Below are 22092 nucleotides of genomic sequence, written 5' to 3'. Positions count from 1 at the left end.
TATATCACTTAAAAATGAAAATAAATCAGTTAATTTGTTTGCTAAACTCATTACTTTTTTTCCACAGTAAAGCAGGGATATATGAGGTAGAAATGGCTATTGCTATCGCAGCTTAGCTAAAAACATGCTACTATCCATAGCATTATCCTTGTGTTCCGAGCTAGCTAGTTAGCTAGCTATCAATTTACACAATTGATAACCCGGGGTACAATATACACTCACAACCACAAAACCCTCAAAAGAGAGAGAACAGTCTGAGAATAACCATTTAAAAAATAAGTACTTTCAAATGACCGTAAACCAATCATGTTAATTAATGTTAAATCATGTTAAATCGACTTAACATCATTTTCTCTAAGCAGAGGTAATGTCTGTCTTCCTCCTTTGTTTCAGTTCATGACGCCCTCAGAAATCCTACTGCTTTGATTACGTGTGAGCGCTGAAAAGAAAAGATATATCTGAGTTTTAAATGACGGATCGTTCTCAGTCACCCGTCCGTCAACAGCTCAGTTTGATGTCTGGTTTGATGTCTAATCCACAACACCTGATCTGACTGCAGTAATGTGAACGACCTATTTCTGGACAATCAGATTTCAGCAGGTCTCCACCTGCTTACCAGCGCCTGCACTTGTTTGCTCTCAATCCCAGCTGCTCTGGCACCGGGCCCTGCTGCATCTTTTAAAGTGCACGCACTAAACAAGCAACATTGTTAATAAAAAAAAATATTTATTTTTAAGAATGACTGCAGTATCGTAAAAGTGGCTTTCAGTCGAATGTGTTGAGCACATGAAACCTTTGTGTTGTTCACACAGTGGACACGGACGAGAGACGGAGAGGTTTCTTACCCTCCTTCTTCGGAAAATCCTTCCAGTTCATCTCTCTGCTCCGCCAGTGTGGACTCCAGGTCCAGGTAGCTTCCATTATGGGACAACTGAAGGGCACAGTCATCAGGCTGAAGAATAAAAGTCAGAGTTTAGGATAAAATATCAACAGAATCGGTTTGTAACTACTTCTGGGAAAAGTATTCTTTAGTAGACAAAAAAAAAAAAAAATATTGAGTGATTGAACTCAACCACATACGTTCGCCATCCCATCATCCATCACATTCCACCTGCTTCACTCTCTTTCCCACACATGTACAGAATGCTGTTTGCCTTCTACTGACTTTCTTATCTCTCCACTTCATCTTGCATCACTCCAGGTTTTCTTATGTGCTGCCTACATTCAATGTAGATTACAGCATCGCCTGCATATATAAGAGACCATGGAGATTCACATTTATCATCTAATCTGTGTGCTCTGGTTTTTCTTTAACATCACACATACACACATTTGTAAACAGGTGATTTTTTTTGTTTCCCTTTTTCTCACTTGTATGGCTTTAATTTTAATAGACCTGATCCTGGTGTCAGCTCAGTGGCTTAAGGGTTTCCCCCCCCTTATGGTAACACAGACCATAACCCATGTACATTATAACATGAAAACCATATGTGTTTTAAATTAGTCAGGTAATTGCCAGGTCCATTACAGCCCAGAGGAAGTCGAGCTGTATGACAGTAACGTGACTGCAGTGTAGTGCAGAAAGGCTGAGAAACACATTAGGGTCTGAAGTCTTTGATCCGTTAGTGTGACTGCCCTGCAGCACTCACAGAATTGTGTCACGTCTGAGATCAGAAACCAAACGTGGTCGACAGTGACGGCGACTCCAAAAACATCCAGAGCAACAAAAACACAAGACGGTTGCTCTTCTTCAGATGGAACTGAATAGAAATCAATGTTATTGGTCTGTTTCAACCTGAGCATCTTTCTCTGAGGAAGACGGTGACATGGTTGGGTTTATGTTCCTTCAGTGAGGCAGACTCATAAGAAGAGGCCGAGATAATAAAAACATAGAGAGAAACACAGATAAAAGTGCACCACAGCTACAGGCGGAGGGGAGAGGGGGAGAGGGGTGAGTTCTACAGTCAGAACCAGAACTGAGGGTAACTATTTTTATGCCTCCAGACTGAAATGTCTTTGAAAATAATAGGTGTGACAGTAATAGGAAATGTAGCATGAAGGTGAAGTCACGCTCAGTCATATATGATGACAAGTGCCTCGACCCTGGGTGACCTCTGGGAGAGTAAACCGTCGAGCTGTTCCAGGACAGACAGATGATCTCATATATATATATATATACTGTATAAAGCAGAAGGCGTCCTAACATATGGACGGCTGCCCCTGCACTGTACTGCATGTTAATGCAGTAAATGTAAACAAATGCTCAGCAATTGAAGAAAAGGAGAAAATTGGCGATATTTTAATACAGTAAAATGTAAAGAAAACATTTTTATAAAAATTTAAACTACAGTTTTTATTTTTAATATCACTACTACAAACATAAGATATATTTAAGAAATATAATATAAAACTGCATGTCCTTGTGGGCCTCAGGTTGCTTTACTTGACATTTGTGTTACATACAATTGCCACTAGGGGTGAGCAGTGAGGGCAGTATATAGTGGGTGGTAATATACAATACTGTACAAGGTTAGATGAGAATTTGAAAAGTATATTATTTATTGGTACCAAATACACACGATTATTATAAACTTTTGAAAAGTATATTATTTAATGGTACCATTGTACCAAATACACACGATTATTATAAACTACACAGAACTATCTTTCACTGTAACTGCCAGGTATTGGCTTTTAGTGAAGTTTCCATCATTTGACCTAAAAAACTATTGGTGATTGGCAATGACACGATTGAAAAATCCTCATTCTTGAATTGGTTTGTCCAATACACAAAAATCCTCATTCTTGAATTGGTTTGTAAAAAAATTGGTACGGGAACAACCTCTTTGTATGTTATCACATATTCATTTATCTGCTATCTGGGTTGTCATGATGAAAAACTGTGCTAATGCCTGCATTACATACATAGCTTGATAGTTTGTATGAATGTATCAGAACAGCTGTGGGAAGATATTTATTATTGAATGTATTGGTCATAATTTCCTAAACTGTCTCTTATACAACAATAGCTTATCCTCAGATTATTTCATTTTGTAACAAGTTTAAACAGACAAACATGGATGTTGGACTAAAGTGAAGCCATAATTAGTGAACTCTGGAACCAAGTCAGGTTTGTGTTTGTCACACGTTTTAAAAATTCAACAAGCCAAATACGTAGAAAAGTTTAAATCAACTGAAGAAGCCTGGACAACCATCAGTTCTCTTCACACCTCACCATCCTTGTGTTTACATTCATATATTTCCTTCTACCTTTACCACCTTAGGTTCTGTGCACTTGATCTGAATTTAATGGCCCAGTTCCAGGCTGAATGTGATGGGATCGGACCAGCAGCAGAGGCTTCGTCAACTGTCCCCTGCCCAGGACGTGAACCCACGGTGCCTTGACGATGGCCGAGTCCAGAGAAGTAACCACAGGAGCTCTGCTCACACACTGAGTCTAGCCGCTCCCTTCAACCACTGTACTGTGGTCCACTGACCAGGGAGGCACTTAGAGCAGGTCTAAAAATAAGGACCGTGCAATTTCCAATTTCAAACTGCAATTTCACGCCAAATGTCTTTGTCTTCCACAAGAAAAGACGAATGCTTTTTCATTTCACTGTTGAAATTGAAAAAGCAAATGCTTGATGCAGCCTTTTCATCTAAAATATCGAAAGTACCAACAACGCTGACTTTTGGGGAGTTAATGCTGTGTTTGCCAAAAGTTAAAAAAAGGGCTAAAAAGTTGTTGCGGACAGTGTTATCAAGGCCTGGAGGAAAGAAATTAAAAGAAGAAATCCACATCAGTCCATCAAGCAGAGGACGAGTGGGTCCACGGAAGCTGCATTCTTCTGGAAGGATCTCACATCTGAGACAATCGTCTAAAAAACACAGACCGGCAAAACCTCAAAGCTGCATAACAATGTGTAAAAGAATTCAAAGGAGCTCTGACAGCCATGAAGGAGGAACCTGTATTTTACAGCATTTAACATAACTTCTCATTATGAGACTCTGTAATTTCTGGAGAAAAAAATGTAGCAAAATAACTGGGCCTGAGATTGGAATTGGTCAAGTGTGAGTTGGTTTTCCAGGACGTAGCCACATTCTCCCTGCCTTGAATTCTGATGTGACTCTTAGACTCATGAACCTGCTGCATTGATTTTAAAAAACTGGGTCGTCTTGCAGCAACTCTGACAGATTTGGAAAACCCTGCACTTTATGTCATCTGAGAAGGACAATTATCTCTATTCATGATGGCTTCTGAGTGACAGGTCACAATTGAGCCACTTAAGCAACAACATAAGATAAGATGCTGCAGCTGTAATCCATACTGGGGGTCTTTCACACCAGGATCCAACCGATGTCTTTGCCTTATTCAAGGATTAAAATCAAGTTTCTTTCAAGTGGTTTTTTCAGTTTTGGAAAGAAAAAAAAAATCAGATGGCACTAAATCGAAAGTTTTTTCAGCAGTAGGGGGCGCCTGAGAGATATGTCTTCACATGATTACAGTTGGAATAAATTTGGTCCTTTCACAAATAATAAAAATTGGCGCAGGAACCTCAGGTTGCAGATCTTTTCCCTGGTCCCTAGGGGCAGAAGTCTGTCCTGAACAGAGGCATATTTCTAAACATAACTCTAATCTCACCTTAATTCCAATCTTAATCACAAACCAAAAACTAACTAACCCCACAAGTATAAGTGTACCCACCACCAAGTATGGACTAACCAGAACACACACATTGATCCCCCTCCTTGCCCCCCTGAGGCTGCAGACTGACACTGACAGAGCAGTCCTCAGACAGCACATGCTAGCTGTTTTGACTCCCTGGACACCATGTGTTAGCAGCATGCTATTTATACCAGGGTAAACAGCACCACAGCGACACCGTTTAAAGACAACAGGTTTGATGTCAAAGGTCATCACCAGGATCCACCAAAAAGACACCTTTTGAGAATCAGAGAGCACCCAGTCCACACACACCCTCCTGTTGTCCACCTGTCATCATGTCTTTAAAAAGCACAGGAGCAGCTCCTCCACTCTAACCTCTCTTGCTAACCACTAATGGGACTCAGTAGACGAGAGTCGCAGAGCTTTACTCAGTCTGTGGTCCAGTCGGGGTCCTCAGATGTCAGGTCTTTGTTTGTGTTTTTAATTCTGTCCACTTCCTTGCCGTCTCTCAAACGGTGGACGACGTTCCCATCCCATCCTGCTGGTCCAGCAGAGCAGAGCTGCAGACTGAGAGGCAGGCCTGTGGTGACCCACAGCATCCTGAGGCTTTCATGACTTATCTAACCAACGCCAGTCAAACACCATGAAGTACCCAGGATTGGACAGAACCAAGAAAGACTCCAATTAACTGTCCGTTTCCTTGGCCTCCTCACCCAGACAAAAAACGTGCCTTAAACAATCCACTGAATGTGAGACAGACTCACCTGATCAAGCAGTTATTTACTAAATATAAGTTTGCAGTAAACACAAGAGTAGGCAGCTAAAGACACTCCACTGTGTTGGAGCTGTACACCTCCACCAATGGTCAAGCAAACATTTAAAACACACACACAACTTTTGAAACCTAAAAAAGTTGTTAAAGTATTTTTAGATATCTGCAAAACCTACTTCAGTTAATGAAAAAAATCGTTAAAAAGCTTTTGAAAACACAACAGTTGTGAACGCGTTCTTCTACAAGAAATGGTAAAATCCAAATCTTGTCACAAAAACACAAGGTGACAATTTGGCACAGAAGTGGATTCGGAAGTCACGTAAGGATCGGCTGGATCATTATCCAAATCCCCAGATCTGGGTCAATCCAGGTCAAGGATTATCTCCTTCCTCCCGTCAACAAGTGACCAACTGGTCATTTGACCTCGCCTATTCTAACTGATGCTGTGTAGTGAGTGTAGCACCGCTGGTCTCATACTCCAACCCATACACCGGCATACTCAGTAATGACAGCACTAAGTACCAGGCTGCTGTCCCACCAACAGTTCCTCAGCTCCGTCACTGGGAACGTGGTTACAACCACGTCAGGTTTATGATACTGAGCAGACTCCTCTCACTGTTCTAGGGTTCTACACACAACAGGGAAGTTTCCCGGGTTCTTAAAGGTCCCACAGAGTCCAGATAATGAATAATAAGAGGTTTCCACTGAAAGGACACGCTCATTGTGGCTGAGGTAAACATTAACAGATGCCTGCCCCTTCACAACCCAATAATGGATAGTCATTCCACTCTAATAATACTTAATATATATACACTATACTTTCACAATGTACGTATAATCTAGTGAAACAGTACACACTACTGTATATGACTTTGAAGGTTGTGCTGCTGCATCAGCCTTCCACATCAGCAGACTGACTGCATCAAATCACTGCTTCAGTCACTGCTCCACTGGGTTTGTTTGGTGGTAACGCCACAACAACATGAACAGGCTAACCATCATCATCATCATCATCATCCTCGTCAAGTTTGAAGATTTTGTCTACAGGCTACATTCAAAGACATTGAATACTTGAATTTTTTTTTAACTAATTCGGTGCATACTGTACCTTGTGAGGAGCTTTCAGCAGTCTGTGGACTCCAGCAATCTGATTGATGAGAGGAATATCTTCCCTGAAGGTGAACAGAGGTGGCCTGGTGGGTTCTGGGAAATTGGTGCTGTTAAACGGATCAGTGTCATCTAAAAACTGCACCCTGCATATAAGCGTAGCCATGGTGCAGCCATGCAAGGCGTTTTTGTTTTATTAAGCTGATCAAAACAACGGATGCGACACCACAGACAACCACCTTCCCACCCTTGCCCTTACCCCCACCCTCGGCCACGCACTAAGGCTACCGGTCAGCAGGTCTTCTGCGGCAGCAAAACACCGCAACTCCTCTGTTGTTATCCTTGGATCTTCTCCATTCGCAGCGCAGAGGAGTCAGTACAGCGCACCGGCGGTGCAGGAGTATAAGGTCCAGCAGTTTATCTCCTTCAGAGATGCAGTGACTCGGGTCAGTCAGTCTGAGCAGGGTGGGAATGATCTAGGCGGAGTATCCAAGGGCATTGGGGGCTGCTGAGGTGCTGAGGCAGACTGCGGACGGGACTGCTTCACTTGGCGCTCGGTCTGTGGGAGCTGATGGTTAGTGGCTCCCTCCTCAACAGAGAACTCTGCCAGCAGAGTCACACACAGAAGCTGCAGCCAGAGCTCAACCGGCAGACACGTAGCTCAGGTTACAAGCGCAATGGCGAGCCCCAGTGGCCTAAAGTGAAATCTACATTCAACTGTAACCTGTAGCGAGTCGCGTTTGGTGCTCGGCAGCAGTTCTCTACCATTTTCCAGTGACGTTCCAGTGACGCTATGAACTTTCATTTCATCAGTCAAGTACCGTCCAAACAGCACGAATCACTTTCGGTTAAAAAAAACAAAAAAGCTTGGGCACTTGGTCGGGTGCAACTTGTAGATGTGAACAACAATACCCCCCGCCCCCCTTTGATTACTGCTAACGTGTTTCACCTGTGTCGTTAGCTTCCTGCCTCCTGTTGCAGCGTCACTTCCGTCTGTTGTCCTCATGTTTATCGCCTGTGAATTGATTTACCTGGGCTAAAGATAAGGACACACTACAACATTTAGGGCAGAATTTGCTCTCTGGTTCTGATGGTATTTGTGTTGGATGGAGTTTTTTGTTTTGTTTTGTTTGTTTGTTTTTGTCTTTATGCTCTATTACTAGGAAACAACATTGAACTAGTGTTCAATTATAATGTAAAAATGGATAAAAGGTGATTAAAATCACACACTGAAATGTAGGTTAATCAATCTTTATAAAAGAAAACAACTGTTTCATTAATATATTCTTTGACAACATTAAAAATATCCTATCATTAAAATATGCAGAAATATTATCCAGTTATCCCATCATATGGTTGAAATATGGCCCTGGATTATTCCTTAGTTCCACTACTGTATGCCTAGAACAGTGTAAAATGGACTGACTTGATGTATGGAATCAGTTAAACCTCCGGTCAACTGCATCACCTATTTTCAGCTCACTGACGTTTTATGAAGAGATGTACCGGCATAATAATGATGGCCAAAGTCCTCCAGTGTTTGCATCAGACATGGCCACTAATGCAGATCTTGACAATGATTATACAGTCCCAACGAAAAGTTATAATGTAATTTATAGGCAGATAAGAAGAATGTCAACACCAACATTTGATATAATATCTCGGGGAGAGTCAATAATTATCTTTGTGATTATCCAGGACAAATAAATAAGGGCGCTTTAGGTCAATGGTTGGTTTCAACAGTATGTTAAACCGCAACACCGCAGTGAGTAGTATGTGTAAAGTTTAAATGTTTTTTCTGTGGAAAAACTGTCAGCATTCTTTATGACACTTCATGGGATACAGTAGTAATGCAGATTTTTGTTCCTTTTTAGAGGTCAAAAAATACATGTTGTTTTTGTTCTTCGCTTTCTTCCTATATTCTTGTTATATTTTATTAAGTCACTTCAACGGACGTTATACATATAATTATCAACAAAACTAATAACGGTCGATTGGAGCAGTTTATTTTTAGAGACCGTGCTACTGTTCCATATTTTGACATAATTCGGGAAAACAAACAAAACAAACAAGCAACCGACGCAGTTCATATACGTAACACCTGTCGACACCTATTCCTCCAATACAAGAGTAGCAATGAGGTGGCTCACGGTGGCTCAAGATATTGGAGAGACTTAGGACTTTCAGGATGTGGGATAAACGTGACGGCAAATATAACATAGACAGACTGTGTGAGGGAGGGAGCACTCTAGAGTGAGGCTTCTCCTCTGTCATAAAACCGGAAATGCTCAAATTCAGCGAGTAAGTATCTGAGGCAATATTTAAAATTATTTTTAAAAAAGCTAATAAAAATAAACTGCCCTACGAGTTATCTGTCTTCATTCTACGGTGACCCTGTGTTTGGCTTTGTGGTGTTCCCGAAATTGACATTTTGTCTTTTATTATGATTTGTTTTAATTTTCGAAGGCTGTACAGACCTTTCATGTGGCAGTCGGTGGAGTCGTGCATTTGTAAGTCACTGCGTTCGGTCTGGTCGTTTACGGTTGCTATGGTCGTCACAGTCAATTAATTATCAGTACCATATGTTAGTTTGATGTTTATATAAATATTTTTATATTTATATAAAATTTTAAAAAAATACAACATTTTTGTTACGTTTAATGCCTGCATCCTCAAAAGATAAGTAAGGAATAAGCAGGAATATCACAATCACCCAGTGGACATAGTTCAGGTTACGACGCAATGGCGCCCTCGAGTGGTAATTATGGAGAACTAACTTTGAACAGCAGACATTTATCGTTGTCTACCCTTTTCAGATATTTCAGTACCGAGGACACTGTTTTCTTTGTTTGTTTTTAGGACAATGTCACGGAACAGGCAAATATAACATTCAAATAATCAAAAATTACTTTTGTTACATTTAAATGTATATTTAAATATATTTAAATGATAGTACACATTCATCGTTATTTACAATAATGTTAAAAAGTGCAAAATCAACAAATTATCATTGTGTTGACCAATATATATTAGAAAAGAGACTCGGTGTTTGTTGAATTTATGTATATTTATATGAATACATGCTGGTAATGTAAAGAATGTACAGATGCTATACAACATTACAAACCAAATAAAATAGATAATAAAGCCTCCACTTTCATCATGTTCTTAGTAGATTCCTAAATAACTATAATTGATAGATTGATAGATACTGAATAATAAACCAGCTCCAGATTAAACTCTGATCAGTGACATTGATGTGTTTGTTATTTTAAATCGATTCAACAATTCATTTTTATTAAAGGGCTCAGGGCTGATAGATATTCCAACTCTTGTCATCATAATCTCAATTTGGTCATAATTTAATCGCATCGCTCTGTGAATGTTTTCTTCTCTTACTCATTATAAATTTCCCAAGAGCCATAAAAGGAATAGCTAGACAGGGTATCCCTGCTAAAACAAAAACAACCACATAGACCCAGGCTGGATGAGGCTTGTCCATAAGTGTAGGGAAATTCTCCTGTGGAGACAGAGAAAATCAATGTAAGTAACCTTTGGAGTCTACGATGAATTACAACATGTTCTGTACAAAACAAAAAACTACACCACCACCATATTTACCGATTCCGGATCCCAAACTTTGTAAAGAAGCTTCTCAGAAACTTCAGTGACGAGGTAAAAGATTAAGATGAAGAGCATGATGAGTGGACTGATGACTCTCCAGGTCGCCTGCCAGAAGATGTTAGGTTTGTGTCCAATCATGAATTTAATGTCACTGTTGAACCTATGAGGAGAGTGAGGAACTTAGACCAAATGATCAAAAACATCTCCTGTATCTAAAAAGTCAAGGATTAAAATGGTCTTTTTAAAAAAAATATTGTTGAATAAAGAGGGACGAAGAGAGCATGTTGAGTGCACCATGGGAGTTCCCTCAGCAGTGTAGACCTACTGTATTAATTTAGGTTAGTATCAATTCTTAAGGAAATACTTGGCTGTGGAGAATTACAGTACAGAAACAGGAAAATTACAGTAATCCTGTATTGATGTAATTAAACGCATTTGCAGTAACGAATTGTCTCCTTAATATGAGCGCTGGGGTTATTACCTGTCTATTCCATATATGTAAACCACTGAGAACATTTCACAGAAAGCAACGACCAGCAGTGGGATGGATCCTCCATAGGTGTCAAACAGTGACAGCCAATGGTTTCCTGAGCCTTGGACAAAAACCAGGCCAATCAGACAGCACGCAAGACAAGTTATACCTGAAGGGGAGACATGAACATAGATGACAAGTGTCACATTCAGTGCAGTGAAGAAGATTGTTGTAGATTATTAGGAGACAGTTGGTGAAGACTCACCATTCGTGGCCTCTTTTGGCCAGCTCTTAGGGAAAACTTTGAGGTCTTGCAGTGGCATCAGCACTCCCTCGATGTTACCAAACATAGAGGACAGTCCCAGGCAGAAGAGCATGATGAAGAAGAGAACGGACCAAATTGGAGACAGGGGCATCTGTGTGATAGCCTCGGTGAAGACAATGAAGGCTAAACCGGTTCCTTCCACTCCCTAGGTCCAAACATACAACAACTCAGGGTTAGTGCTGGGTTTATAGCAATACAAAATTAAAATGAAGGTTTATTTATTTATTAATCAACTTTTTGGGACAGAAAGGCAACCTGTTTTTGTTCATGACCAATCAAAATGTAGGAGTTATAAATACAGAAAATGTTCAAATAAAATACACAAAACTAAAAGTGTAATTTTGTTCTCCTCTCTTAGTTTTCATGTTGCTCAATAGATATGGCTTCATTTTAGTCGGTAGTGGTATCTTGAGTGAGTTGGTATTTTAAGCTTGAGGTGCTTCAATGAAACAAAAAACAACAAAAAAGCCCGCAATGTGTTTAAACAGCACTTCTGTACGCTTTATAAAAAGAACTAAAGCTAATATTTTGGAACAATCAGATCAGCCGAACTCTTACCTCACTGAGGAAAGTATCCAAGTTACAGATTTTCAGAGGTAACCCTTGAATGATTTCAGGATTGGTTTCATTCAGACTTCGAAGAACCTGTTCATAGTTGCTCTCAGTGATGTTGCCCTCAGGCAGTTCAAACACATTAAGTAAAGTTAGGATGTTTCTGAAAAACCCAAATACATTTGTTGTCAATAAAAATATTTAACTTCACTATATATATGTTTTTTTTTAAATATTAATAAAGCAAAATAAAGTACTCAGAAAAACAGCTGTCAAATCTCTCTGTGGCTCTGAAGCCAATAACAGTGTAAATGACAGTGGCAGAGTAGACTGAGGTGAAGCCATTGATGATGGAGATGATGACGGCGTCCTGTTCACAGTTGTTACTGAGGAAAGAAAAAGTACTTTTTGTTTTACTTCAGGCTCAGTGAATGCTTGGCTGTAATTAGAAACAACAGCTGCTGTGAACCTACTGCACTGAGTTGTAGCTGGAGAAGGAGATGAGACCACCGAACGCCAGAGAGAAGGAGTAGAAGACCTGAGCGCCGGCATCAAGCCATGTGGTCGGATTGGCCAACTCTGCTACCTGGAGTGTTAGGTGTTAGGAAATATATAGAGTGGAAACACATTGCTTTAATGTCATAGCCGCTACGTGACATTTTATGAGGAAACATTCAGTAATGGGAGTCAAAGTCCTCGTCGGTTCATATCACACTCGGCCAATAAATCTGGTGTTGACATTCCTACACGTGGGTCACTTCAATAGTGATAAGGTCATTTAGAGGGAGATGATGAGCTCCAACACAGACACTTGTTTGATGTGGCAATAAAAAATTATCTTCATGATAATCAGGGAGAAATAAATATGAGTGAAATATAAGTGACAGATTGGTTTCTACAGAAAGCGATGATACTGCAGTGATGGAAGGGTGGAGATTAGGAGGAGGGGTTCTAAATGCTGCTGCATATTATACTACACTAGTGAATTATTATTGACGTTCCATAAAAAACATAAACAAATAATATCAGACCTGTTCATATCAGTGTTTTAGTGTTAACACCTTTTTAATTTAGGCCCACTGTTGACTTAGTATAGCCCCCATGTGCATTTACTGCAAAGTTTAAGTTTACTGCAATCATAGTTTATTGCAGCGATCACCAACTGGTGGCCCGTCGGGCTGAATGTGGCCCGCCCAGTCATCTAATCTGACCTGCGACTGGGTTCCAAAATGAACACCAAATAATAATGTTAGACAAAAATATGATTTTTATTTCGTTTTATTTGAGTGTCTGAGCCCAAGGTGTCTGTCTGGAAAAATTCTGGCTCACCGTGAAAAATAGTCAGTGACCCCTGGTCTATTGCTACAGTACTGCACTTTAACAACCTCGCCCGGAGTTCTTGTTTTTATTTATTTATTTATTTATGCACTATCAAGACATTTTGCGTTGTTTCCCAGATCCTTGTTCACTCGCTTTAGTCTCACTGTACTGCTAGTTTTACAATGACGAACGTCATGCAACAAAACAGTTATTCTATTTTGTTGCATTTATTTTTTTCTGATGTTTTTGTGCCATTTAAGTTAATAATTCTAAGCAAAAAGCTGTATCATTTGAGATAAAATACATGAAGAAATACAAAAGAAAATATCATTGGAATGTACTTACATCCGGTGTGAAGAGAAACCTAAGTCCGTTCAAAGAACCTTTCAGAGTCAGTCCTCTGATCAGAAAGATGGTCAGGACCACGTAGGGAAGGGTTGAAGTCACATACACCGCCTTGAGAAATACATTTATGTCTTTATGGTTGTAAGAGAACAAATAAATATTAAAGTTATACATTCAGGAGTACTTATCTGCACCTTCCCGGTGGTTTCAATCCCACGAATGATGCAGATGTAGAGCACGGACCAGGCACAGATGTGGCTCAGCAGTATCCACCACTGCAGACCACCAGACTCCTCAATGGATGGTGTTGTGTTCAAGGTCTCCCTGTACCAGAAGTAGTCCACAGGTGTGCTCCTCTCACACTCTGAGACCAGCACTGACACAAGTCACAGACTTGGAGTGTAAATGATCACAGTACTCCTTCACAGACTACTTCAGTACTTCGATGTGCCACTGTACCTGTTTGGTTGCCATTCATTGTCTGGGGACACTGGCTCCAGGGCAGAGGCTCTTGAAATGAGTTGAAGAAATACCACATAATCCAGGCCAGGATGGTGTTGTAGTACAGACTGATGGTCAGAGATACACACATGGATGCAATACCTGCAAATACAAATTAAAAGATATTTCTAAGTGAAATACATTCCTTAAATACCGTTACTCGACACAGAGGTATTTCTCACCAATGCCAGTCAAACAAGGATGGATTGTTGCCCATGCTCCCAAACCTGCTTTCCTCAACCGCTGTCCAAGAGCAAACTCCAGATGTAAAAGTGGAATTCCTTCCAGAACAAGCAGGATCAAGAACGGGATCATAAATGCACCTGAGGAGAATGACAGGAAGGTTAATGGAGGCATGAAGTGACAATAAAAAACACATTAACACAACGTTGAACACTAAACAGAACTCAAACAAATCTGAGGACTCAAATCAGACTCATGCCAAAAGAAAAACATATAATTATCTCTTCAAGAGCCTTACATGGGTTTTCTTATTCAAAGAAATCATGTACTATGTGTATATAGTCTTTCAATGGAGGACACATTTTTGTGTTTCTGAAAATAAAGTTTTCTTCTTTAAGACTTTAAAATTAGTGACACAATTTGTTTTTGAGTGGAAAAACACGAATAAAACAATAATATATGTCTGAGAACCTTTTGACTCCCGTATCTTAATTCAATTTCTTTGAAATTTCTAGATCATATATTATATATATATATTATATTATATTTCTATAAAGATCTAAAATACACAATATCCATAATGACAGAGTTAACATTGAAATCAATAAAACAACATTTACAAGGAAATGCCAGTTAAGTATTGATAGGTTAGTGATCATGATGCAGTCCAGGCAAGTGTAGTAAAATACAGTCCTTTGACTTCAACATTTTACTGCACTTCTTTAAGAGAATATAAAACTGTCACTCAGTGGTCCAAGGACACTGTCCATTTTCTCTTATTCTCACTGATCTCACTACACAGGTGGACTTTTTTTAACTGTCAAGTAATGACCAACATAATAAGTCAATAATTATCCTCAACCAAAAATGTTGTAAATTGTATTGAATGATGACACAGGTCCAAACACTTTGCTGCTGCTGTCACTCACCTCCTCCGTGACTTTGGCAGAGATAGGGGAAGCGCCAGACGTTCCCCAGTCCCACACAGAAGCCCACGCAGGTCAACATGTACTGAGCCTTGTTGTCCCACTTGGGCCGGTCTCCAGCCTCCTCCACCTCCAGATTGTCCAGCTGCTCGTGGGTCAGTAACCTGTCATCCAGGCCCGGGTTTGGAACTTTTAGCTTCATGATCAGTGGAACTCAGGGTCCGTCCCTACTGACCTCGCTGCAGTGACAACTGAAGCTGACTCTGTGAGACCTGCTGTGATAAAGTGACTAGGTGGTGGAGTCAGAACTGTAGCAGGACGTGTGCCGCCTTGAAATCCTGAGACCAGCAAAAATACATTACAGTTTAAAGCTATCTTATCTGTTATCTGCCTAGGGGTTACTGTTCTCAGTTTTACGCAGGTGACAAAGCAGCATTTTTATAGAACTTGGGGCAGTAACAGCTTCATGAGTTATGTAAGAGATGTGGGTATATATTTGATGTCAGACGCCATGATTAAAACCTGATTATTTTAAATGTTAAACAAATACCTCGCATAACCACAAGCAAAAAGGCTCTGTTTTATCAGCCACCTTGAGTTTCTGCGTAGTCTTTTGAGATTAGTCAGCAATTCTAACATTTACCAATAAAGCACTAATAAGTAATGTGCCAAAGGCCATAAAGAAGCAACGATAAGTCGATCAATGTGATGCTTAAAAAGTTTTTCACAGGCACATGGAGAATTCAATAGTTTTAAAAAGGTTTATCAACAAAAACAAGTAACAGCCACAAAAATATTCATATCAACCATTGCTGACCTACGTACAGATTGTATGGTGTTTAATATAACATAATTAAATTAAAGTAACATTTAGTCATATTTTTCATATTTAATTAGCAGAACGGGGTGAGCATTTTGGAAATGCTGAGGATCAACTTTGATCGGGAGTTCTTTCTTCCTACACTTTTTAAAACATGGATTTATACAATTAAATAAACGTCTTCAATTAGATGTACCTTTACTTTCCCGCCACTGGAGGCCGCTGGTTAGAAAAAAGCGCAAATTACATTTAAAATTGCACATTGAAGCGTTGTTGTAGAATTTCCATTATTACTGTGTATCAATATCTAATCATGTTTAATCCAATAAACAGCTCTACATCACCTTTATAACCGCTGGTTTCTACAGGCGACTCCCTTCATTATCAGCATCAGTTAAGATGTCGAGGAAGTGGCTGACAAGGTTGACAAGGTTGTGCCTGATAAACAAACAGTTTCTGTGTTTACCACATAAGAAATAGGTTGTCAACAGAGAAGAAAAAGTGGCATCGTTGTTTCCTGATCCAAGAGGCTGATGAAAGTTTACCATGGAACAGTGAGGGTAGAGGTCAGGCAGTCGAGATATGAGGAGACAGATATGAGTACACAGCACATAGCATTTCCATAGAGTTTGTTATCATAAGGTAATATATATGACTTAATGACCCTTTTATTCTGGTCTCATGGAGCAGTAAATACTGAGGAGAGTTGTATTTATTTTTCTTTGGAACACTATAACCCTCACAATATCAAAAAAGTAAATTTCAGTCTTTTCCAAGTTTAAATTATAGATAAAAATACCTATAGGAATAAGTGTTAGTCGGAACAGTTCAGTGTATCGAGCTCCGTAATTATACAGTATAATTATTATGAAAATAGGGTAAACTGATCATTATTTCATCAGAATTTGACATGTGATGACAATTAACTCCAAACATTACATACGCTACATTATTAAATATTATTACTATACATTGATTATAAAGAGCATGTTGTATTGATTATACACATTTAGTCAGCTATTAAGTCAAATAAGATTAAATGTCTTGTTTTAAAATCAAGGGGGGAGGGAATTGAAAAAGGCCACCCAGTTACTAATCTGTAGACATGTGATTTTTCTGGGTTAGTTTTCTTTCATTTCTTTATGTAAGTTTTAAAGATTACATCCTCTGTTTTCACATATTTCCATACAGTTCCACTAGATACGTTTAGAAAAGAATCCACCTTGGATACTTATCATTTGTATTGCATGTGTGTACTTATACCCCTCATTATAAACTGTTTTTTTTAAACTAACTATAGGATGAAAATATATTATCTAATGAGCTAAATAAATATTAAATAAATGACTCTCGTTGAAACAATATTATGACAATTTCCACTTATTTCAACACTACTACAGCTGCTACTGATGCTAATGCTACTAGCACTACCGCTACTACCACTGCTACTACAGTAATCATTTTAGTTTATGTCTTCAGCTTTATTGTTCATACTGTCGGCAGCAGCAGCTTCATTTTTCTTAGAGTATCTTTCCTTAATGAAAGCTTTAATCTCATTTATTCTCATTTGTATGTGTGCATTTATTTCGCAGGATGAAATACAAACACTGTCAACCAGATGAAACGAACGCAGGACAATATCCTCGAGAAACATATTAACGTCCACGTGTCTCTGTTGATCATTTAAAAGAGACTACAGTTCATTTCCTGTCTTGTTGTTGTGAATTACAAAATGCAGTAGAGCCATGATTAATGCCTCTGCTGTGGATAATATGCAATAGCACACAATAAAATTCCATAAAGGTCACACTGATTTTTTTTTTCTGTTAAGTTGCGTACAAGCCATTGACACTAGTTTATTTGTTTGTGGAGTTAATGTGTCATCATCTGGATGTTTTCGTTTTACATCAATCATATAGAGTTACACCGTCCACTTGTTTTTTTTCTCTTGGGTTATTATTTGTTGACGCTCCGAGTGATGCAGTGTTGCGTGATGTGTGTTTTGCATCAGTGGTGACAGGCAGGACTGTGGTTGTACTTGTGTGTGATGGAGCGTCCGTATGGTGCTTATATATGTGTATGGTTGGGTTTACTTTTTGTTTAGGTTTTGAGTGGTCCTTTCTGTGACGTGTGTGTGTTTGTGTCTGTGTGTGTGTGCGCACATTGTCACGTGCTTTAGAATATGCTGGCCACCATTGTTGCTGTGCCACCTGTTTTGCTTTCTGGCACTTTTAAACAATGCAGCACCTGAACACTGGGCTACTATCACAGCTCTGACACCGCAGTTGACTTCAAGCTCTGAGGACCGACTATATTCCAATGTAAGGTACGAGGGCTGAGGAAGAACACTGAGGAAGAACTTTAAGGACCACCAAAACAGAGGTGACAATTTAACTTGAATTATTAGCATTGTAATTATATAAAAATCAAATAAAGTAAAATTTACCATTTTATTATACTAAAGACTTTAGGCAAAATATGTTGTTAATATGTTGGATTTATTTATAAAGTAAGACATGTTGCCAATATTATTGGACAGAAATGTGTTTTATTGAGAAATTATTGAATTTCTGGCTACAAAAAAGACAACATATTAAATAAATTATAACCAGGCTGCTATCTTGTATTTATTTTTTGTGTAATATTTCAATGACCTTTTACATGTAGTGAACTATGTGATGTGTGAAATTTGATATTTGGATGGTGTGTGTGTCTTTTTTAGGAAATGTCCCAGAGAGCTGTTGCCTCCCACAGTGATGGGGCTGTGGTTACGTTTGAGTCTGACGACAAAACTGATGAAAGAACTAAAAAAGGCAGGAGTTTAGCAGGTGAACATGGCTTTCTTTCATATTGAATCCCTACAGTTTCCTCCTGTGTTTATAATTAATATAAATTCTCATTAACAAAAAAATTCATGCAATTGAACGCATTTGCCTTTTAGGTTCAGCTCTCATCTACATTAAAGGTCCCAAGTTTCTCATCTATGTCAGTGGAGCGTTATCAATGTGGGTGAGTATCAGTTAGAAGAATATAGAATAATAACAGTAAACTCATAGTCGGTTATTTAACCTACATCAACTGTAAGGTAGTGAGGTGACGGTGGACATATTCTTCTGAAATGACTCATAAATTCAACCTTTCATGTTGTATACAGGGTGACCGCATGTGGCATTTTGCCATCTCAGTGTTCCTGATTGAGCTGTACGGTCGAAACCTGCTGCTGACCGCTGTGTTTGGATTGGTGGTCGCAGGTTCAGTGCTGCTGCTGGGAGCTTTGATTGGTGACTGGGTAGATCGCAATCCCAGGAATAAAGGTATTCACAGCTAGTGGTTTAACTATATGTGGGAGTGTTGATTAATCGTGAATAATTTATTTATGAATTCATGTGTGACCATTTTAATCTTTTGACGGCTCTAATTTTAACATTTCATTATGCAGTAAATTAAGGAAAATAAATATAGTACAGTGCACTGTATTATTGGTTCCATCATGGTGGTAAATTGTGCACATCAAAATCTCTAATTGTCTGACTTGCTATGATCAAGCTACTGATCAAATAAAGGTTAACAGCCACTAATGAATTGTTGTCAGTGTGCTCAGTTTATGAGTAAATGTCATTGTTATGAGAGACTTAAAGCTGTTTCTGTCTCCTGTTTTAGTTGCACATGCGTCTCTTTTCATTCAGAACATCTCAGTGACAGTGTGTAGCGTTGTGCTCATGTTAGTGTTCTCCTACAAGCAACAGATCGAAGAAATCTGGGATGGGTGGCTCACTGTGAGTAGTTGTGCCAACATGTTAATCTGAACTCACCATGACTCTCGGTGTTGTCCTGCTCCTCCGTGCCGTCATAGTAACACGTTGCATCACCAAACTCCCATTAGGTGGTTTGTTACACGGTGGTGATCGTCCTGGCAGATGTGGCAAACCTTGCAAGCACGGCGCTGACCATCGCCATTCAGAGAGACTGGATTGTGGTCATAACAGGCTACAACAGCAGACATCTCGCAGGTGACCACCTCGGTTCTGTCTTAGTGAAGGTTCTGGAATAATACAGCTCATTAACTCTTCTCTCTCTCTTTAAACTTTACAACAGGGATGAATGCCACCATGAGGCGAATAGATCAGGTGACCAACATCCTGGCCCCACTAGCAGTGGGACAGGTCATGACCCTGGCCTCTAATGTAGTAGGCTGTGGCTTTATCCTGGGCTGGAACCTGGTCTCTCTCATTGTGGAGTTCTTGTTCCTGACACGGGTGTACCGCCTGGTCCCTGCTCTTTCGGTCAAACCACCGCTGGTGGAGGAGAATCAGATGTATCTTCAGAGGAGAACACCACGTGGTATGGAGCAACTTTAACTTTAACAGTTTATAATACCTGCCAGAATGGCATACACTATCCTACTAAAGAAACTCTCAGTTCCGTGAAATGAAAAGTGTTTCACGGTCACTATTTCTCTCTCAATGTTCAACATAATCTTGTATATGACAGGGTGTAGAACACGATTAAACCAATTAATGTGTCCTGTACGAAACTCTATTCTTCCATCAGGCGATGATAGGTACGACCAAACGCCACCTGCGGCAGAAAGAGATCACAACACAACCCTGCAGCTCAAAAAGCCGCTGCTGTGTTTGCAGAGGTTTCGTCGGTTACTCAGGACCTGTAAAGAAGGCTGGAAGGCCTACTATCGCCAGCCGGTCTTCTTGGCAGGAATGGGCCTGGCTTTTCTCTACACAACAGTACTGGGCTTCGACTGCATCACAACGGGCTACGCCTACACCCAGGGTGTGAGTGGCTCTCTCCTGAGCCTCCTCATGGGTGTGTCGGCCATCACTGGACTGTTGGGCACAGTTATGTTCACCAGACTCAGGAAGACCTTCGGCCTGGTTAACACAGGAATCATCTCCAGCTGCCTCCACCTCAGCTGTTTGATGCTGTGCGTGAGCTCCGTGTTTGCCCCAGGCAGCCCCGTAGATCTCAGCTTACTGATGCCCTTCATTACCTCCAACTCTTCCGTGTTTGGAGAGACAATAAGCCAAAGGCAAAAACACACGTATTTACTGAGAGGAGGCAGTAACCAACCGCTGCTCCCGGACCGCTCCTCCATTCACTGGACCAACAACACTGTGCTGCTTGACAACATCCCCTCTGGTACGGAGCCAGAGTCCTACATCTCCATCATTCTGTTGTTTTCGGGCGTCATCACTGCGCGCATTGGTAAGTAGATGTGGACATTGACTCAGTCAACGTTTACGTTTTAAGACTTTAATAAGGAAGCCATTTCTTGTTCAGGTCTCTGGTCCTTTGACCTGACAGTGACCCAGCTCCTGCAGGAGAACATCTGCGAATCAGAGAGAGGAGTGGTAAATGGAGTGCAGAGCTCCATGAACTACCTGATGGATCTACTTCACTTCATCATGGTCATCTCTGCTCCACAGCCACACCATTTTGGCATCCTTGTTATCATCTCTGTACTATTCATCACCGCTGGACACACCATGTACTTTCTCTACTCTCACCGAGACAAGAGAAAACTTCGCCCTGACACATAAGGTGTTTAAAGATGCGATGGTTCCAAATCCTGACTCTACATTGGTCCCATCAAGAGGACGTCTACCTCCTGTTTCTTGCTTCTGATGAAGAAGAAGAATTCTGCTGATGCCACCGGTCATTTCCTGTCTCGGGGAAAGAATTCTGCTGATGCCACCGGTCATTTCAGTACCACACATGTCCTATGTTGACTCTTCTCTACAGCTGAACTGTTTTCCAGAAAATACAGCAGTATAGAAAAGGTGTTTTTTTTCATGGCTGTTCCACAAGAGAAAATAGTAAAGGTGAAGGTTCTAACACTATTCTACTACAGCAGGACTCTCTGTGATACGAGGATGAGAGAGAAATCATTTCTCAAGAACGTCTATGTCAACAAGTTTTTAAGTGTTGCTTAAAAACTTGTGTTGTTAGAAAAACGAGTCAGTGTCACATGTTAATATGATCCATCCACAAAGTAATATTCCAGGATTGCCAAAAGGAAGTTAAAGGGAGCCTGTCGTAACATTCTTAGGTTAAACTAAGTCAACCCTGTTGAAATGGCAAAGGTATTTTCTTATCCTGGCTTGTTTCTCTGTGATCAAATCATCCTCCATGTAAACCTGGCTTATGGGTAACAAGTTTGTTAAATATCAATAAAGCCAATATTTCATTCAAAATATCCAACTGTTTATTATATTATCTCTTTGTGTATTTTTTCCCTAAACCAACTATGCAGCACAGCAGAGAAGATTACATGTAATGGCTCTTTTGGCCAGTAGAGGTCAATATTATATTATAGGCCTGTAGTAATGCCTGGTAGCCCAGTAATTCTATTTTTTCTGTTTTAACCTTGAATACTTTACCATTCTTACACTAAGATTGTATTATCATCAACAGTCAGTACGATTACAAATGGTGCTGATCTCCAGAGTGACAACAAGTCACTT

At 40.0% G+C, this 22092-nt stretch overlaps 3 protein-coding genes across 6 annotated transcripts in view; 1 reads left to right on the top strand and 2 right to left on the bottom strand.

Moving 5' to 3' along the window:
* The window catches only part of LOC103388437 (FH1/FH2 domain-containing protein 3-like), a 14271-nt gene extending 6612 nt beyond the window's left edge, over positions 1 to 7659 (bottom strand). The window contains exons 1-2 of the mRNA XM_025061719.1: positions 6547 to 7659; positions 846 to 952 (exon numbers count right to left, since the gene is read on the bottom strand). Coding sequence (XP_024917487.1) covers positions 846 to 952; positions 6547 to 6711 — 272 coding nt within the window. The 5' untranslated portion in view covers positions 6712 to 7659. The remainder of the gene's footprint in view (positions 1 to 845; positions 953 to 6546) is intronic.
* A 222-nt stretch (positions 7660 to 7881) lies between these two features.
* On the bottom strand, positions 7882 to 19661 carry slc6a19b (solute carrier family 6 member 19b). 4 transcript variants are annotated; one of them, XM_025061355.1, is made up of 13 exons: positions 19426 to 19661; positions 14797 to 16051; positions 13867 to 14007; positions 13643 to 13786; positions 13378 to 13559; positions 13184 to 13294; positions 11992 to 12104; positions 11776 to 11904; positions 11525 to 11681; positions 10907 to 11111; positions 10651 to 10810; positions 10167 to 10329; positions 7882 to 10065 (listed from the first exon to the last, which is right to left on the bottom strand). In XM_025061355.1, the coding sequence occupies exons 2-13, from the start codon at positions 14993 to 14995 to the stop codon at positions 9901 to 9903; spliced, it is 1869 nt and encodes a 622-aa protein (XP_024917123.1). In that variant the 5' UTR covers positions 14996 to 16051; positions 19426 to 19661; the 3' UTR covers positions 7882 to 9900. The 4 variants fall into 4 exon arrangements, with proteins under 4 accessions (XP_024917123.1, XP_016893723.1, XP_024917124.1 ...); XM_017038234.2 differs by having other exon boundaries at positions 14797 to 15131; XM_025061356.1 differs by having other exon boundaries at positions 14797 to 14957.
* Positions 18339 to 21285, top strand: LOC103388403 (solute carrier family 40 member 1). Its single transcript, XM_025061519.1, has 8 exons — positions 18339 to 18441; positions 18555 to 18622; positions 18768 to 18927; positions 19274 to 19389; positions 19497 to 19623; positions 19709 to 19951; positions 20165 to 20833; positions 20909 to 21285. The coding sequence occupies exons 1-8, from the start codon at positions 18339 to 18341 to the stop codon at positions 21166 to 21168; spliced, it is 1746 nt and encodes a 581-aa protein (XP_024917287.1). The 3' UTR covers positions 21169 to 21285.
* Positions 21286 to 22092: the final 807 nt, after the last annotated feature.

Source organism: Cynoglossus semilaevis, chromosome 13 (genome assembly GCF_000523025.1).
Source record: "Cynoglossus semilaevis isolate Cse_v1.0 chromosome 13, Cse_v1.0, whole genome shotgun sequence".
Lineage (NCBI taxonomy): Eukaryota > Metazoa > Chordata > Actinopteri > Pleuronectiformes > Cynoglossidae > Cynoglossus > Cynoglossus semilaevis.
Note: the sequence above shows the minus strand (reverse complement) of the source record. Positions and strands in the feature narration are given on the sequence as shown.

Bases quoted from the DNA above. Each gene is read 5' to 3' on its own strand.
- LOC103388403 (XM_025061519.1), top strand. From the start codon at position 18,339: ATGTCCCAGAGAGCTGTTGCCTCCCACAGTGATGGGGCTGTGGTTACG. The intron at 19,390-19,496 runs GTGAGTAGTTGT...AACTCCCATTAG, and splicing joins TCTGGGATGGGTGGCTCACT to GTGGTTTGTTACACGGTGGT. The intron at 19,952-20,164 runs GTGGTATGGAGC...TTCTTCCATCAG, and splicing joins TCTTCAGAGGAGAACACCAC to GCGATGATAGGTACGACCAA.
- slc6a19b (XM_025061355.1), bottom strand. From the start codon at position 14,995: ATGAAGCTAAAAGTTCCAAACCCGGGCCTGGATGACAGGTTACTGACC. The intron at 13,295-13,377 runs GTGCAGATAAGT...GTATTTCTCAAG, and splicing joins GGATTGAAACCACCGGGAAG to GCGGTGTATGTGACTTCAAC. The intron at 11,905-11,991 runs GTAGGTTCACAG...TTCTTTCCTCAG, and splicing joins TCCAGCTACAACTCAGTGCA to TAACAACTGTGAACAGGACG.